Consider the following 14,248-nt stretch of genomic DNA (forward strand, 5'->3'; position numbering starts at 1 on the left):
ACATATCAGCCTAGCTCTAAAGTCATTCCATTTACTCCCCATATCTTAGAGATCAGACTTCAAGATACTCCTGTTAGTCTATAAATCACTGAATGGCTTAGCACCAAAATATATTAGAACTTTTTTTTTAAATAATGTATCGGGTCAAGTCTACTCTATATACTCAGAACCAGAACCATTTAGTAGCTTTTAGTTCTTAACCTCCACTAAGGTTGAAAAAATCCCATAACACTTTAAAAGCCTCCTGTTACTTTATATGAAAGTTGCTTAAAATCAAGATGCAAACATATTTGTTTAGAATGACCTTTATGTAGTCTTAACATAATTAGCTAAGTTTGCAGTCCAGCTTTCCCAATTTTTCTTATCAATCTATTTATATAATCACTTTTGCTATAATCAAATTATATTATTCATTTCAACTCAATTTAATTATTATAGTATGAATCATATTTTAATTATTTGAGTTCATTAACAATTTTTTCCTTCTTTTTTACCACGTAAAACACTTTCAATTGTTTCGCTATTGAAACGTACTATATAAATAGACTTGCCTTGCTCCAACCATAACCGAAGATGCCCTCAGAGGGTACAAGATTTCTTGTTTTTACTGGCCCATCTTTCATAGAGCAATTTTTGTATGAATACCTCATAGATTTGTTAGAAAACATTAGAAGCAAAATTGGTTCTCACTAACACTATTTTATTATTTAAACATTACAAATTGTGCAGCCCATGATTAGAAAAAGGCAAACTGCAAACATAAACAGCTGATCATCCACTGGCTGGATTGAAATAAAGATCAAGGCCTTGTCCACACAGATCTGGTGTTTTAGGGAAATGTAAAATAGTTAAATCAGGTCCGAGAGTGGAAAAATAAATACTTTGGTTTTCTGTTTCTGTGGTACATGCGAGCCATACTTTTCCTAAATGATAATGGGCCAATTATCTCTAACCCACGTGTCTCTTTGCCGCCAGTATTCTAGCTTATAAATTTACCTCCTTCACTTTGTATCCTAATGATAATAATCGAATATCCTCCATCTTAATCTGTTAATCTTCAAGGAGTTTTCTCAAAATGATGGTTTTAGCATATTTCTGGGACAGTATCACAGCTCCACCAAAGGGCCTGGCATACAAACGACAGTTTCTTCAGGGTTGCTATGTCAACTCTTTTTGACTTTCTTTCATGTGGCCTAGGCCTTAGTTAAACTTTGTCATATTGCAATTTGTTTTTGAAAATACAAACACAAAAACGTTTGTTTCAGATAAGTGGAGCATAGCAACTGAATGCTGCTTTTCCATGTTTGGTTCTAGTTCTTGGTGTATAGAGTAGGCCTCTGAAGGTTCAGGTCTGAGTCCATCATGAAACCAAGTTTTCGGCCATAATCAGCTGAAGCTGTGAGCTAACTCGTGATCTCTAGACTATTACCTCAGTTTTTTTTTTTATTCAGTTAGAGAAAATGATCCATGCATCCACATACTTATCTGTTCTATGCATTAAACCAACGCTCTGATGGTTTATCAAAGCTTTAAAATATGGATGGATGTTCACATCATTGTCAGGACCTAAGTCCGTTTTAAAATCTATGGCTGGACTTTAAAATCGACTTTCACAGACACTCTTTATCAAGTCACACTCAACATGAGTTACTTTGCAAAAAAGAATTTTAAGTCACTGGATGTGCAAAGCAAGCAAAGAAAACAGGCTTTTAAATCCTATTAAAATACATTAAACTGTGTGGTTGTAACTCATCCACTGCATCCAAAATTTTGGGCTGATAACGAAAACAATCCTCTAGGATGAGGCTGAGGTGTCAAGATAGTTCAGATTTCACTTTAAAGGCAGAGCTCCCTGACATTTTGGAGAACTACCATCTTCATGCATCAAGATTTTTTCTTTCCTGCCACATCTGATAACACTCTGTGCAAAAAAAAAAAAGTCAGGTTTGAAATCCCCCCTTGTTCTCATTTTCTGACAGACAGAGATAAATCTGACGGAGATCTGAGATTGATTATGACATAATCTAACAAACCAACAGATACATTTGAATTTGGGTTTATTTTGGCAGGCTCTGATTTATGCTGTAAATGTCATCTGTGGCGTATTTGTTTGTGAGTCTTCTTTATTGGAGGGAAAAAAAATAGTCCCTTTCCTAAATGTTATTATAGTGGCCAAAAAGCAGCTGCCAACATGAAGTCATGGGGCGGCGCCTCTTGACAATATCGTCCTTGGGCGAGTTCTTTTTCTCATGGCTGACTGACTGTTTGCAATCATCTCCCTGTAGAGAATCAGAGGGGTAATTTAACACAGCTGTAATGGAAGCAAACGTCATTTATACAACCTCATATCGAGTGTGCATGAGTGTTCTGCGTGTGATGAGGTCTGATATATGAGCACAACAAAGATGGAAACACCCAGTTGTTATCCATCTGCTGCAGGGGTTTCAATGTCCCTCTGCTTGAAAATTACTTTGTTTGTCTGTTTTAAGTGTTCTATTATACCAAGGATCTCACAGCTAAATAAACCTCCCTATTTATCAGTTGATGTATTTTCTCCTGTTATAGGCCAGACCCAAAGGGGAAGGACTGACACCCTACCAGGGGAAGAAGAGATGCTTCGGCGAGTACAAGTGCCCTAAGTGTAAGAGGAAGTGGATGAGTGGCAATTCCTGGGCCAACATGGGGCAAGAATGCATCAAATGCCACATCAATGTCTATCCACACAAACAGGTACACCAGCCAACCTATCATAGCATTATCTGAACTGGAAAATGTTATGAACACACAAAACCTGGCTCGTACCAACCAGAGTTAACTGACTTCAGGCTCTGGTTTAATGATTTCCCAGATGGCCTCAATTAAGTGAAATAAAAACCACTTTATCTACACTGATGTTAAAGTATTGAATAAACAAATTACATTTCCTGATTCATAAATGTTTACAATTATGCAGTAAATCGGCTCAAAACTACGAGAAACATGGCTCCCTTAGACATTTCTGCAGCGAATTAAGCTGCGGAAACTCTCCTTGTGTTCAGGAAGAAAACATGAAATCATATTAACCATAAAGTGTTTTTCTAAATCACATATGCTTCAATTAACATGCTGGATAACCCCTTTGTTCAGTTTACTGTCTGAAAAATGTTCCTCATGGCTTGTTTTGGTGTAGAGGGAAAGAAAGAATCTAGTGTTTTACAGCTGGAGGTATATTTATCCCCAACACTTCATCTTTTAATATTTATGTTTCCCCACATTCTTGCAATTCCTCTTGCAGAAATAAAGAAAGGACTACTCCTAGAGGAACTGCTCTCTGTTTATACTTGCATTAAATAAAGTTTAAAAATAACAGATATTTCCAATATATTGCAGCTGGGATATGTTAAAGTAAAATGTAAATTTTTTCAGTCACTGAATCTAGTATGCTGGTTATTAATAAGCTGGGTTATCACACAAATTAAGAGAATAATTATCCTTAGATCAGAGTTAAGTTAGCAAACATTAAAATATTCTTTAAAAATTTCTACTGGACTAAAAGTTAGTTAAAAAAAGCATCCAAAGAAAACATTTTAAAGACCTCTGTAAGGTCATAAAAATTATTTATTATTAGTCGGTTACAAGAATGTCAGAGTGGTTGAAAGCAAAACATCTCATCTAGTAAATGCTTTTTTTATTCTCAGAAAAAAAAGGAATGTTCACGTTTTTTTTTGTTTTTTTTTTTTTTGTTTTTTTACTGTCCAGAATAAACCTGAAATCTGAATTTACTCTTTTATTTGAAAAAGAGGCACTGATCTGCCAATGCAAATCCGGACAGATGAAGGTACTCTTTAAGATCTTTAATAAAGTGTTATGGTATAAATTTTGAATTTAAGGCCAACACAAAAGCGCCCACTGATGAACATATTTTCCACCAGCTCCACTTGGCCTAGCTCCACTCCACACTAACAATTTATTTAATGTTTCCTTCACTGCTTTCAGTACCAGGACTGTTTTTTTTCTGGGCTTGCTCAGGAATAGCTATGACCACAGAAAAAAAATATAACAAAATTTTCAGAAAAAAAATTAAAAACATCTGACGACGCTGAGCATGAGAAAATAAAATAATACGGCAAATCCCAAAAGGCAGCAATTACAACAGAGTATGGCAAGAACTATAAAACACAAAAAAAATCAATAAGGGAAGTGCTGAAAAATAAACAATCATAACCTAAGAGCTAGAGATCATGACATATTACACAATGTGTACATGAGAATCTAAATAATTCACTGTAAAAAAAATAAGGAAAAAAATTATTTGAAACAAAGTAAACAGCATATGATGTTGTTTTTGTTTGCCATTATGACTATATTTTTATACGCATGGTAAGCATTGCTAGCTGTAACAATGTCTGGAGTTTAGGGATTGTAAATATCTCAAATTTGTGTCAGTCTGCTAACAGGTTTCTGCAGTTTCCACTTTTATTTTCTCTGTGGCAGAGTATGACGGCGTTAAAGAATAAAAAGGAAAAAAAAGACTGCCCGATATCCCATACACCATATTATTGCCTTTAAAGGCTTTATTTTTAATATTTTGTGGAATATCACTTTCTATTTTTCTAAAATTATTTCATAAAAGTGTGCAATAATCTGCCAACAAAGTGGTCTCCAAGAAGGTCCTACGACAACATTGAGTCACATTACTCCCAACTCTAACATTTTCACACTTTGTCGAAAGTATCCGCCTGTTATATATCTATAAACACTTAAACATATGACTATTAAATCGAGTAATTATTGTAATTGGTTTTAGATACCCCATATATTGAATTAACCAACAATTTAAAAGAATGTTATTTGTAGATATTTAAAAAGACATAAATATGTTTCGATGTAATGTTTCAAGTTATGTCTTCTAGTAAAACCCATAAGTAAAGTATAAAGATGAGAAACATGTCTAAACCCCTTTTAACAGGATTATTTTAAATGCACATCATACATTTTAGACTACTTAGTTTTTAGGTATGCTCAAATAAATCCCCCCAAACACATTTAATATCAAATATGTTCCAGCTTATGTATCAAATGCTTATCTATCAAAAGCTCAGGCTGTACTTTTATAAGCCAAAAGATTCCCTATGTCTAATGAACATCCTTGCTTGATTACAGTTCAGCAGAGGAAGAATGTCCTCCAGGTTCCCTGTAACCACAAATTGAACTCCATAAAATTTCCTTCCGATTTTCCACTTTTCCTTTAGGACCTAATGTCTTTGACACAGCAGATGTAAAGTCCCTGAAATTGCTGGAAGAGTCATTAGTGGAAACCTGAAGTATCTCCTTGTAATGACCCATGCTAACTGGGTTTCCTTTAGTCAAACCAGTCGGAATAAATACGTGTTTTCAGGGGGGTTCTAAAGAAGAAAGGAATAAATGAGAGGTAAAAATTTCCAGATGGGCTTTAAAAATCACCTCCAAACGTGCTGGCTCAGAAAGGTTTCCTTTGTAGCTGATAATGATTCCAAGAAACCAGATTCTAATATTTCCAAGCAGTCCATCATAATCAGATGATAATCTCTCTCTTTCTGAAACCGTTAAAGCGCCTTGCAGCTTTCCATATCTCTGAATATATTGTGTTTAGAACTAATCTGGTCTGTGAAGAACTTCCATACGGTGTTAGTGAGGCCAAACTTGCTGCCAAATAGTTGTTTGCAAAACTCACTGGTGCTTGTTTTCTTTAGTCTTTAGTGTAACAACTATCAGCTTTTCTTTAAATGATTTCAGTGTGCATAACTAGTTCAGTCTCCAAAATAAATCAGAAAAGGAAAAAGGGAAAATGTTCCCTTCTAATTCAATTATTTTATTTTTTTTAACAAATTTGAAGAATGAAGAAGATTTGGAAAAATATTATTAGAGATTTTTGTATTTTTACTAAAATGCTTAATAAAAGTTATAGTTGTTTAAATCACATTGGAGTTGTAAATAGTACCCAAAAAAAAACATAAAAAACAAACAAACAGAACATCAGGACATAAAATCTTGAATGTTATTTCTTAGCTAACCTAAAAAGCAATATCTGCAGGTAAATCTGTGAGTCACAAACTGAAGGGACAATGGAAAAAAGCCTAATTTCTGGTACTTTTAACATTTCTATGAAAATTAAAGCTACAGGAACAATAGTAAAAAGTCTAATGAGAGTCAAATGTATCTTCTACATCAGAGGTCTTCAACAGGGGGTCCGCAACCCCTAGGGGGTCCATAGGGGTACTTCATGGGGGTCGCGAAAGGTTTGGTTGATTAGACTTTTTTTTTTTTATATATATATTCCCCCTGCAATTTTTCTACTAATTGAAATGTCTTTAAATACACATTAACATGAATTCAACACACTGCAGTAAACAGATAAATTGAGGCAGAAGATGTCTTTCAGTCATCAATGCACACATTCAGCGACACACAGGAGCTCTTTCAAGCTGGGCACCGTTTCATTCACAACACCTGTCCCATCAATGAAGAATTAGAATCAGAAATAGTTTAATAATCCCAGGGAGAAACTACTTTCGTTACATGACACCATTTTTAATAGAGTGACCATAGCACCAACTTGATATAATACAATTTCATACAATATGTACAGTATAATTAGGGGGTCCCGGCTCCCATCTCGCCATCAGTTTGGGGGTCCTAGGCCTGGGAAACGTTTAAGACCCCTGTTCTATATTATTCACATTGCATTTGCTTTATCTGCAGAATTAAGCAACTAAACAACGTGATGCAATGACTTATGTGTGTTTGAATCTATGAATGCTGGAGACTGATGTGAGAAAGACATTTGACTGTGGTGACCAGCTTATCTAGCAGGATTCATTTACAAGACACACAGTTGGATGTCAATCTGCATAGATGTGATAAATGATATCAAATAGAATAGGACTGAAACAATTAATCGGATTAATCGATTATTAAAAAATCGTCCACTAACTTAGTAATTGATTAATTGTTAACTGGAGTATAGAGACTAAAACATGCCTTTAGCTGACGGAGCAAAATTTGTAAAATATCATAAAAAAAATTTCCATTTAAGTAAAAAAAAAAAAAAAATGTTTTCGTTTGTCAATATGCTCTGTCCAAAACACCTCAAATGAAAAAGTTTTAGTCTCACCTGGTTTAGTTCCATAAAAAAATATTCTTTAAGGAACCTTTGGCTATTATTAATTGATTAATCAACAGATTCATCTGTGTTAATTGCAACCAAAAATTTGAAACTAAACAAATAGTACCAGCTCCTCTTTTCCCTACATAATAGCAGAGAATAATGTGTCTGTCATGACACTGAATAGTCTATCAGATAGATAAGAAACCTTCAGCCTTTTTTAAACAGCAGGAATAAAAAAAAAAATAAAAAAAAATTGAAAAACCTTAAATGAAGCAGTCTGCTTTAGAAAGCCAGACTGAAAAGGGTCAGACCTACATAACCAGGACCCAAGCTTTTGAACACTGTTTCTTATAATTCAATGACAAAAGAAAACATTTCGGTAAATTTCTGGCTATCTCCTGTTCCAAAGCCAAAAAGAGATAGATTTGATAATTTTTTCCTTAAAAAAATGTCTGGAAAGTATTCACAGCATTACACTTTTACCACATTAAGTTATACTACAGACTTATTCCAAATGGTATCAAATTAATCTCTCCTCAAAATTCAACAAAAACTCCCCCATTATGACAATGTGAAAAACACTTTTTTAGATTGTTGTAAATTCATTACAAGTAGAAAAATAAATGCTGAAAACGTAGCATACCATGTTTCATTTCATAGAGAAAGACTGAAAATATCAACAAACCTCTATTGTAGGTTCATTATTTCCAATCACATTTCGCATTTAATACATGAACCATCATGAATGTCACATTTAGATATCATCATCATAACTTCTAAGTGCAGCACTTTGAGAACATAGAACTGCTCACATTGGTCAGATTTTGAGGCGCCATCTGTTGGTATTAAAAGGTTATTGTGACTAGACGTATAGGGTTAGTCCATCAAACGACCTGGAGAAAGTAGTCCAGCTGGTAAAAGGCTGAATCTGAAGTTTCTGTGTTAACGTTATCCATCTGACCCAGTATTTGTCCATTTTTTTAATTTTTTTCCCAGCGACCTTTAGAGAAGCCAGATGGCCTGGATGTGTCAGACCAGAGTAAGGAGCATCCGCAGCACCTGTGTGAGAAATGTAAAGTCCTGGGCTACTACTGCCGCCGCGTGCAATAATCATCTCTACCCAGAGCGAAGGAACTTTGGCGTCAGAAGTCATGTTACCTGTTGACATGCAGGTCCTCCCTTCTTTTCCACTCTGTGCTTCAGGATGGTAGCTCTAGACCTCCCTTTTTACCTTTCTCCTATAAGATCAGGATCATTCATCTTGCACGCTTTTCAAAAATTATAAAAGCATATATTAGAAACTATTACTCCAACTGTATATTTAACTGCAGCCAATTAATGTATTGATGAACTAGCACCAAGCATGTATCGTATTGGTGTCACTGACGATGTGTTTAGTGTCAATACCTCACCTCGGGGTTTATTGGCTTTGTGTTTACAGAGATCTGCTTTCCTTTTTCTTGCCAAGTGAAGTATGCGATGCGATGAACATTTTAGTCGGGGAGCTTCTAGCGATGCCCGGCGTCCATTTTTAGGGGTCAGCAGCACATCTTACTAACTGTGAATTTACTGAGGGATAAAGTGCCATACATCCCGAGCTTACATTTCACATATTTATTTCCTTTTCTTGTAGTGTGCAATTTGAATTTTAACTGGGACATATAGGATTTTGTTCTTCTGTCTGTTGTACCACATTGTGTTACTGCGTCCGTTTGTATTTAGGAACTACTGTAGGTTCAGTTGTATAGAGTCACGCCTCAGATGCGTTTTCGCAAAAATGTAGACAAGCGGTTTCACCGAACCCCCCTCTGGAGTATTTTCTTAGATTTGATTTACCTACGTTCATCAGAAGCAGATGTTGGACAGATTACTGTAACACGGGAAAAAAGAAGGGTCAATGGGTAGGACAAGAGTTACAGACCGAGCATGGTCTCGTCAAAAAGAAAAGTATTTTTTTTTTATCAATGAAGTCCTTGGAATACTTTAGTACATATGTATCACCTTCATGTCCAGGAGCTAACGGCTGAATTGAAAGGTTTTGCAGGAGAAGTTCTGTTAAAATGTTCTAAGCAGTCAATATTTTGCCCGTTTTCTTTATCATTGATTATAAATCCAGATTAGCTGGATTCAGAGGCTAACAGCTACTCTGAGAGGGTCCAGACAGTGTGGTGTACCATCCATGATCTTCCTGTGTAAAAAATGTACTTATAACCGCTACGTATCTATTTATTATGAGAGCAAAAGTGTAAAAAGTGAATATTCCAATGAATGCATTTTTTAGATTGCCTTTTTCTTCTATCAGGTCATAACTTTATAAAACACCTAATATGTTCGCTCCTCAGGATGCAGTTTGCACAGAAAGCTTATCTGTAGAGCTCTGGCTCTGACTGTCATTTCCTTTTTAATGATAACTAGCTGTTCAGTAACATCTCTATAAAAAAAAAACACATTGGTTTTTGTTGAATTTTGAAGCAGAGATGTTTTGGTTGCTGTTCTTAAAGTGAAAAGTTCTTTTTCTTAAAATTTCAAAGAGACGTTGTGGGTTCACCAGTGTTTTCTCAGGCAGTGTGGAGCAGAGAGTATTGTTATACTCCCCTCCCCCACATTGCGCTGTGGACTCCAAGGAAAAAAGGTTAATGCACTTTTTCCTCGCTTAGAAGAACGACTAAGTTGAACAAAACAATCTCCCATGTCCAAAAGCTTATAACTCTCAACTTCAATCTAAGAGGAACAGGACAGCAAACAGGATAGTATCAAACGGACTAATAAGAAGTGGAAAACTGCTACATGTTCTATTATTTTGGTTTATATTTGCATTACAATAAAAGTACAGAAATGTTAACCTTAAAATTATTATAACAGTAGTTGGCAAAATTGTACATTATAATAGGAGCAGTTAGAATAATTGTCTATTTATGGTAGAAATGAAAACATTTTTCTTTATTTTCCATGGTACCGTATTTCTACGCAACTTTATCACTCTGTGAGGATCTGATACCTTGTCTAACGAGGCAGACGACCACCATGGTCTTTCCATTACTAGCTGTTAGCTTCAGATTCCAGAACCAACAAATCTACATTTATATTGAATTCAGACAGCAAAAAGTCGCTGCTGCTTAGATATTAACTGCTTTTAACCTTCTAATTGAACTAAATTTTTAAAATCCTGGACTATTCGTCAAAGAATATAGAATGTTATATGATGCAGTATTTTTCTCAGTGCCTTTGATCTTAAACTTTGTAATAAAAAGGAGGTATTTTCAAACTGTAGATTTGAATAATTAGTGTTTTAAATGACTGAAATCTGCCTTTTAAGGGTTTATTTTTCCATAAGATTGTTACATGTTATATGTACTGTATTTCAAGACCGGTTGAATATATTTTTATACTGTAAAATGCATGTGCCTTCAATGGGTTTGAAGGTTGAAGGGTAAGTGTGGTGGGCTCAAAGGTGGAGCAGTGTATGTGCTAACTGGGATGCTCAGAAAGTCTGATGGAGGTTCAAGATGTGACAAAGGATGAGAAAAAGATTAAAGCCCCTCTATTAGCGGTTGAACTGGCATGGCGGGTGTTCACTTCAGAGCAATTTGCTGGACCAGCGTTTCCAGCTGGCAATAACAATCCCACTGTGGTCTGTTGTCATGGAATATCAACATAGATTTTATTTCTTCTTTCGATCCTCTCAGCAGAGTGAAATGCTTATGAAACTTTGGACCTCACGCTTTGTTTTGTTTTTCCCTTATTATATATTGCGGTTGTGTTTATCCAAGAGAATGTTGGTTTTTGTCAAAAACAAAACAGGACAAAAAAACAACATAAAAAGCATAAACAGTAACTTGCAGCATTTGGAGTCATTGTTACATCACTGTGTGTGGAAATGTAACTAAATGCCAACTTTTCAGTTAAAAGGGCACTCCAGGGATTTAGATCTGCTGGTCCACTAAGCTGAAGGGCTTAACACTAACAGAACCAAACGTCTTACTCACTTTTAAGTCACTTGGAATAAAATCAAAATTCCACTAATCTGTTTTCCATATAGTCCCATAACATAATCATTTGCAAACTACCCTGCCTGTTAAAAGATTACATCATACCTGGCATTAACTTGCTTTTTCGGGATGATTAAATCGCTTATAGTGAGCTTTAAATAACAACTCAGGCCTGGAATTAAAATGTGATGTGATTTAACATCCTAAAAGTGCTTAGGATACCTGTTAATAAAGACCCGGTGGAATTCCTTTACCAGCTATAGGCTCTAGTTTACTTTTTATTCCTCATCTGCTTGTAATGAAATGCTTATGCAAGTCTCTGGCAACACACGGTGGTGCAGAACCTGTAGCCTATTGAGTGCCAAAGACATTGGGCCATATATGTTTACAGAAAGACCACCTAGAAATATGCAGTAAACAATAGGATCTAATTGCATTCATGCAGCAGGTGGAAATATCCCTAATGATTGGATCTCCTGTGAACGTCAGGTGTTGGTAATGGGCCAGTCAAAGCTTTCTGACCTCTCCATACTCATTTCTGATTATTGAAATATTTACTTTATGAGCTGTATAAAATAAAAATAAGTATTTTTGTACTTCTAACATAAAATTAAATCTCTCTCCATTGGTGACTTTATATAATACAGCAGAGTCTCAGCTGGTATGGAGACAAATGCATCCGTACCAATAAAACCTAACTAGGAAGGACTATAGATCTTTCTTTTGCACAACTTGAAATGTAAATGTGATTTTATTTTAGAAAATTATTCAAAATGAGGGATGTCTCCAACTCAACATATGGGAGGAACATAGTTTACTTTGGTAGTTAATGGTTTTATCATTTATTCAAATAATATTGTAGCTACTGAGGAGCCATAAGAAGTCCCTCGTGTACAAGCGTTAGACGAAGTTACACAGCTCTGCAGGTAAACTGGATTCCCCTAGTCCTCAAACAAAGAAACTAGAAACTGTGCTTTAAAATGTTGGGCTTTCTGTTACCTGCAGATGTCCCATTTTCTAGCTACGAGCTGCAGCCCGAAGGAGCAGCTAACGTAGAAATTCCCATTCAGGGAGATTTCTTTTTGGTCACTCTGAAATTATTTTTTTGTCACCTTTACAATAGAGAAATATGCAGTCTTCCTTCTTTTTAACAACTTCCACACTAAAAAGCCTGCTTGGCTATTGATTAAAACTGAGATCCCTTATGGCAGATTATTCAGACACCACTAAGGTAATTTTCTAAGGTTTGAGAAAGCTCATCTGTTAGCTTTACATTAAAAAATGATGAGGAAGCTTTTTTCATGAAAAGTTCTGTAGTGCTTCTTTAAACTGAAAATTTGGCAGTCTCTCTTTTCTTAGACTCATAACAGAGCTTCAATATCGGGAACAATCCAATTGTCTTACTGCTAGTGTTTTGCTTTTGCTTTGCTCACTGACACTAAGTGGTTTGCCAGACTAAATGCCAATGATGCCTTACAAATTAACCTCATAAGAAACAGTGTTATTATGGGAGAAGATCAATAAAAAAATCTTGTCAGTTTGTTTCCATCCAGAAATGTGACATAAGAACGCCATTATAAATGGCTTATCTTGAAGCAAATGGTGGAATACATAAAAAAAAGAGATAATGAACTTTTAAACATAAATGTATTGAATTTTCTAGTACATCTGCAGATCAGAAATATGTTTTTTCTATGAGATGTGTATTTTGGAAACATAACTAGATGTTGAAATTTCTAAAGCAATCTGCAGCTTATTTCCCTGACGGAGACGTTTTCTGTATATATTTGATGGCTTTGAGTTCCAATGTTTAGCAATATCTAGCTTCTTTTTGTTTCTCTAAAGATCTAAAGAAGGGCCTGTTGCTGGGAAATAATCAAAGCTGGGGAATTTGTTCTTGTTATATTTTACATTTATCTGGAGGGATATCCTCCAGAAATATTTATGGAAATACTTTTTACAAGACTTTTTGTATAGAATATGCAACAAAGTTACACTAAGAAGGAAATATTGATCTCTACATAGAGTATTATTAGACAAAAAGCTGGTACATAATTAATACCATGTCTCACATACAAGCCATTGTATTTTTCGTGTGTTAGCAGTGTTAAATAACCCCTGTTGCTATGCGACTAACCATCCCTAAAATATGTATTCTTTTTGTAAACACTAATATGCAGATTCATTGTGTTAACATGCAGAAATGTATTTTTGTTTTTATTCTAGTGATGGATATTCACCACTGTATAAGCACATTAAACTGTGAGATGTAGTTTGCTTAAAGCAGCAACGACAGGAAACTGTTATAAAAGTGTTATTCGTAGTTTAGGACGTGTTACGCTCTGGTCAGGAAAAGTGTGTTTGACAAAGAACTGTCCGAGTTTGCATGTGCATGTGTTTGGATGAAATATTACTTTGTGCAATTTACACTTATTTAAAACCCTTTACAGTAGCTGAACATTATCTGCAACGTTAGTCCCGAAGTATCTCATTTACCACAATGTAGCCTCTTTGATTAACACATATTTACTGAATGTAATGTGTTAACAGTGTGGTTGAGTTGGAGCGTTTTGTTTCTCTCTGTGCTGTGAGTGTATATGTGTTTGTATCTCGAGATGTTTGCAATGCAATATTGCAATAATGTAATGTTTGAATTGGAAGGAATGCAGGCACAAGGTAATTGATTTATTTTTTTTTTTTTTTTTTTTGGTGGGGAAACGAGGACTGAGAGGTTCGCAGTGTCGGCCACAGGTCTGTTTTTCCGTGTCCATGAAACGGCATTCCAAAATGTGCCTTATTTGATAGATGGGAAAACATATTAGTGCTTTGGAGCTGTTGAGAGCTTGGTAAATTAAAGGAAAATTTATAACAGCTAAAACAGTGTTGTGTTTTTATTTTATCATGTCTGGTTTTAGCCTAATCCTCCTTATTGTTACCAGAGATCTACAGTTTGTTTCATGTCATTTTGCAGCAGCACAATTTAAGGTTTTTATTGTGAATTTATGTGATTTGAACAAAAAAATAAAAATTGTCTAAAACTTTAATTGACTAAAAAAGCAAGGCGTGCCTTTTTATTTCATCCTGTAAGTCAATAAAGCTACATTTCTAAGAAGGATTGAGTGTATCTCAAATT

At 35.2% G+C, this 14,248-nt stretch overlaps 1 protein-coding gene across 1 annotated transcript in view; it reads left to right on the forward strand.

Annotated features, from left to right (window-relative positions):
- Positions 1 to 13,993, forward strand: part of zcchc24 (zinc finger, CCHC domain containing 24) — a 67,647-nt gene extending 53,654 nt beyond the window's left edge. Inside the window, exons 3-4 of the mRNA XM_038293095.1 lie at positions 2,566 to 2,730; positions 8,123 to 13,993. Coding sequence (XP_038149023.1) covers positions 2,566 to 2,730; positions 8,123 to 8,236 — 279 coding nt within the window. The 3' untranslated portion in view covers positions 8,237 to 13,993. The remainder of the gene's footprint in view (positions 1 to 2,565; positions 2,731 to 8,122) is intronic.
- The last annotated feature ends 255 nt before the right edge of the window (positions 13,994 to 14,248 follow it).

This window comes from Cyprinodon tularosa, unplaced genomic scaffold, assembly GCF_016077235.1.
Source record: "Cyprinodon tularosa strain WSP-4 unplaced genomic scaffold, ASM1607723v1 ctg32, whole genome shotgun sequence".
NCBI lineage: Eukaryota > Metazoa > Chordata > Actinopteri > Cyprinodontiformes > Cyprinodontidae > Cyprinodon > Cyprinodon tularosa.